At 36.8% G+C, this 5,014-nt stretch overlaps 1 protein-coding gene and 1 long non-coding RNA gene across 2 annotated transcripts; both read right to left on the bottom strand.

Annotated features, from left to right (window-relative positions):
- Positions 1 to 340: 340 nt before the first annotated feature.
- On the bottom strand, positions 341 to 734 carry LOC127081839 (uncharacterized). Its single transcript, XR_007788124.1, has 3 exons — positions 700 to 734; positions 540 to 609; positions 341 to 432 (listed from the first exon to the last, which is right to left on the bottom strand). It is a non-coding gene; the product is annotated as an uncharacterized LOC127081839 (long non-coding RNA).
- A 515-nt stretch (positions 735 to 1,249) lies between these two features.
- On the bottom strand, positions 1,250 to 2,396 carry LOC127081838 (uncharacterized). The gene is made up of 2 exons (XM_051022067.1): positions 2,088 to 2,396; positions 1,250 to 1,999 (listed from the first exon to the last, which is right to left on the bottom strand). Exons 1-2 carry the CDS (start codon positions 2,226 to 2,228, stop codon positions 1,727 to 1,729), a joined length of 414 nt encoding a protein of 137 aa, XP_050878024.1. The 5' UTR covers positions 2,229 to 2,396; the 3' UTR covers positions 1,250 to 1,726.
- Between the last annotated feature and the right edge of the window lie 2,618 nt (positions 2,397 to 5,014).

Genomic DNA, 5,014 nt, shown 5'->3' with positions numbered 1-5,014 from the left:
AACATTAATATATGATTCTTTGATCAACAATATACAACAACATATTCATGATTTAGTAAAAGTACAACAACAATATACAACATATATACAACAACAGCATACAACAACAACATTCCATACATATATGTACAACAATATACAACCTAGCTATATGATTCTTTGATCAACAATGAATTGACACAATTCATCCTTCATTTCATCCAAATGAGCTCTTGAGTAAGATTTGTATTCCTCAAAGTACTACAATTAAGAGAATAAAACATATTCATGATTTAGTAACAAATTAGATGAGTTATCCGATAATATTAAAATAAACCCTAAGTTATTATTCCATACCATTTTTGGGATGTCTATACGATTCAACGCAATGATATCTCTCATAAATTTCAATACAAAAAATCCGCAATCGACCGAATTATTTTGCTGAGGACACTACACAGAAAAACAAACAATATATATATAGTTAATTTCTTACAAACACTATTATAAGCAAAAAAACAAACACTATTATAAGCAAAAATAAGATACTTAATATATACCTGAACTCTGACCCAGGTAATGTCCTTCCTAATGCGGTAATTCTTTTTCGATCTAAATTTTATTATTGCCCTAACAAAATAAAAACGTATATTGAGATCAAGCTGACAGACATAATTAAATATAGAAATACACACGAATATTTAGGGGAATTTCACTTACGTGTCAACCGTCTTCTTCAAACCCGGATATTTACTCCAATCACCCGATAACGAATCGAGATAATACACTATTAGTCTCGAAAGATCCATAGCAACCAACACCCAGTGACCACTGTAAAATAAAACAAAAATTTAGATGAATGAAAATTTTCTACGTAAAAGATATACATAGATTAGAATGAAATTATTAGAAAGAAAATCTAACCCGTTGCCAGAATTAAACGGTAAAAAATACAAACTGCGTGTAGTATTATCGCCGGCCGCCATGAATCTATCGACTAGATCATTCTTTACGGATGTTGGATTTTTCGATATTAACGTTGCGTTGACACGGGAAGCAGCAATAAAATTGAAACGGTTACACAATTCAGTTCCCCGCATCAATTTGTCATACATATACCTTAAATAGAAACATAATAAATATTAGACTACTCATTGAAATGTGTAAATAAATTGTTCAACTAAGTAAATTATAGATTGATCGGAGTACCATATGTATGTATGAATGATAGCGATGCCCAATTCGTCGTGCTCAAAAAGTTGTTGCATGTCCTCCTTTCCAATTATTTCGAAATGAGCTTTTCCGAAAACACCTTCATTAAAATCTATACTACGAATGGACCCGTCCATAATATCGGACTCTTCCACCATTTTCTCAAGACGCATCATAATTTGAGATTTTGTCCCGGCCGTCGTTGGAATATCCTTCGTTGGAATATCCTTCGTTGGAATATCCTTCGTTGGAATATCCTTACCATCGCTTTTCAACTTTCGACCGGGAACCTAAAAATTCATATAAAATAAATCATTACTTTTTGTGATGCAAAAGAATCGTTGCGTATATAATTCAATGGGTATATATATTTGTACCTCTTTTTTAGATGCAACCGACTCGATGCGTTTTGAAATCCCTTTACCAGCTTTAGGGGTGGGTCTTGTAGGAGTCTAACATTACCATGTAATAAGGATTGATTAAATATCATAATTGTAGCTGAATTGAAATGTGAATACTAAATATTCATAATCATTTAGAATATATATACCTCGGCATCTGGGAAAATTAGATCTGACGGCCAACCAACAAAGGATCCGACTGCATCTCGCATCAACGTTGTCTCTGAAACAACGTCGGGTAATGGGAGAAGGGCGTCCGTATCTAATACAAGGTCAACCGAAACTTTCATAAATCCCACCGGGAGGGGATTATGGTGAAGTAATTCACCCGAAGTATTGTGCACTTTTCCCTTGCCAACCATGCGATAAGTTGGTGACGATAGATACAGCTGACAAGGTGAAATGCCCTAAACCAATAATAAATGTTATTGTTAACGTGTATATGTGTCAAGTAAAAAAGTGCTATTTTAATTTCATAATAACATATATAATTACCTCGGGAAATTTCGGTTGATAATTGATACTAGCTCGGTCACTAGTATCTTTTGCCTCGGAAGCGCACCTTTCCTCTCTATACCTTGCATTCTCGTTTTGCAGTTGGAGTACTTGTGCCCTTAACTCCGCCAAGGTCTCCATCACCTCTTTGTTGGTAGGATTTTTTGTTTTTGTTTTTTTATAAAATGACGACGGAGTCACACCAAAACCCTTACCCCTTACACGATCGGAATACTCAGGAACATTTAGTACTCGACTAAGTACGCTCCTGCAATCCTGGACCTCGGTTGAAGGTACGGTTTGGAATAAAGTCTCCTGAAATATTATTAGAGGAGATTAAAAATGAATTATATGTCTAACAAAATTTTCGATATAATTAAAGAAATAATGTTACATATACTTACACATTCGTCATAAACATTTTGGACCGCTTCAACGACAGCCCCATCCTTCCCAACCCGAGCAGCCTTCCATAATACGTGGTCCGGAAGAGATGTTGCGTCACTTTTCTCCTCGGCTAGCTACACATTGAATTAGATTATAAGATCATCAATTATAACATATTGTGACAATGTATAAGCTCATAGCATTTGAATATACTCACAATTCTTTGTTGTAACCGTGCATAACCCGTACGCCCTTTTTTGTACGGATACGCGGGTTTTGATGCCCTTTTCCTATTTTTGTCGCTTACTTCCTGGATAAAAAAGTTTAAGGCATATTAAAACCAAGTAACTTAACAATTGTATAATACCATAATTAATAGACTTTACATGGAATTTTTCGTTTCTTCGTTTGGCGACAAAGTTATCCCATTCATCGGCTGAAATAATCTCGGCATACTTCATTGGCCGTTCTCCTTCAACAAATTTTCCTTCCTCATCCTTGAGAAATTTGTTGCACAAAAAGGATCGAAATCCTCGGAGTCTTTTTCCGGCCAATTGAATACAATATTTTTGCCGGCTTTCATCGATGTGAAAGGATCTCTAAAAAACAAACAAATGGAGTGTGTTATTATAAAGTAATATTATAACAATATATGGTTAACAAATAGTCAACAAAAAAAACATAAAACAATATATGGTAAGTACCTGTATCTCCGACCATATTTTTTCCTTGCCAACCTTCAAGTCCGGACTTCTCCAATTATCACATGTAATCGGAATATGTTGTCGAACAAGGAAACCAATGTAACTTGCCAACATTGAACCGTTAGGCTCAATTAGTTGGTCTTCAGCACTCCAATGTACTTCAAATTTTACACCCTTGTCTCTTGCACGAATGATTGACTTCATAACAGTCAATCCTCGTTTGATTTCTTTTTCAACATTATTACGTGATTCATTCGCGGCATGGGTATCGTCTTGGTTAGCCATTTTATCTGTAATATAGAAATGATTCAATAAGACCCAAGTAAGATAATGATTCAATACGTGAACACATTCATATACCTTCCATTTCTCTCATGTTACAACAATCTAAACTCTTTTTTTTTATCATTATTGAATACAAACCTACTGCATGCAAAAGACCAATACGTGAACACACCTACTGCATGCTCAAACACACTTCAAATATATCAGTTTTCAATCAGAAATAAAAAACTCAGTTTGCCCTAAACAACATTAATCAACATAATGCACAAAATGAAAAACTAAGTTTAGAAAATGCCCTAATCAAACACATGAAGAAAGTGAACGGTAACGATGGAGAAGAGAAATACCTTAAAGGTGACGGTAACGATGGAGAAGAAAGTGAACAGTGACGGTGGAAGAGGATAACTCAGTGAACGTGAACGCAGCAGCAGAAAAAGGCGACGGCGACGATGACGGTGAGGGAGGGAGAACGAACGGAGGACGAGAGTAATCGCAGTTGAGAGAAAACCCAGTTACGTAAACGAAATAGCTTATAGAGAGGGAAAATAAAGAGACATGCAGTATATGTTATAATTTTAATGTGGGACCTTAGAGGGCGCTTTTGTAAAAAAAGCGCCCTCTAAAGGGGGCCTAAGAGGGCGCTTCTGAAAGCGCTCTCTAAGGCTTTCCAAAAGCGCCTTCTAAACTGGAAATGTACATGGACTTAGAGAGCGCTTTTTCAAAAGCGCCCTCTAAGGGTAACCTTAGAGGGCGCTTTCACTAAAGCGCCCTCTATTGTTGTCCCTCCATTTCCTCATTATTTTTTTTTTGGCTTCACTTAAGAGGGCGCTTTGTTACAAAAGCGCCCTCTAAAGGGGGCCTAAGAGGGCGCTTCTAAAAGCGCTCTCTATGGCTTTCCAAAAGCGCCTTATAAATTGGAAATGTACATGGACATAGAGAGCGCTTTTTTAGAAGCGCCCTCTAAGGTTACCCTTAGAGGGCGCTTTTAATAAAGCGTCCTCTATTGGTGTCCCTCCATTTCCTCATTATTTTTTCGCTTCACTTTAGAGTGCGCTTTGTTACAAAAGCGCCCTCTAAAGTGCGCTGTCTATTCTAGTAGTATGCTCCTTATTTTTTCTCTTCACTTTAGAGTGCGCTTTTGTAATAAAGCGCCCTCTAAGGGGCGCTGTCTATTCCAGTTTTTGGCGTAGTGTCAATGCATCGGCTACAACATTCGCCTTTCCAGGATGATAATTCAAACCAAAATCATAATCCTTCAAGAATTCCAACCATCTCCTTTGCCTCATATTCAATTCTTTTTGATCGAACAAGTACTTCAAACTATTATGATCACTAAACACCTCAAATCGCGATCCAAACAAATAATGTCTCCAAAGCTTCAACACAAACACAACGGCGGCCAACTCTAAATCATGCGTCGGATAATTCCTCTCATGAACTTTAAGTTGCCTTGAAGCATAAGCTACCACTTGCCCTTTTTGCATCAGAACACCTCCCAAACCCAATAAAGAAGCATCACAATACACAACGAAAGTTTCTAACGGATCCGGT

Source organism: Lathyrus oleraceus, chromosome 5 (assembly GCF_024323335.1).
Source record: "Lathyrus oleraceus cultivar Zhongwan6 chromosome 5, CAAS_Psat_ZW6_1.0, whole genome shotgun sequence".
Taxonomy (NCBI): Eukaryota; Viridiplantae; Streptophyta; class Magnoliopsida; order Fabales; family Fabaceae; genus Lathyrus; species Lathyrus oleraceus.
Note: the sequence above shows the minus strand (reverse complement) of the source record. Positions and strands in the feature narration are given on the sequence as shown.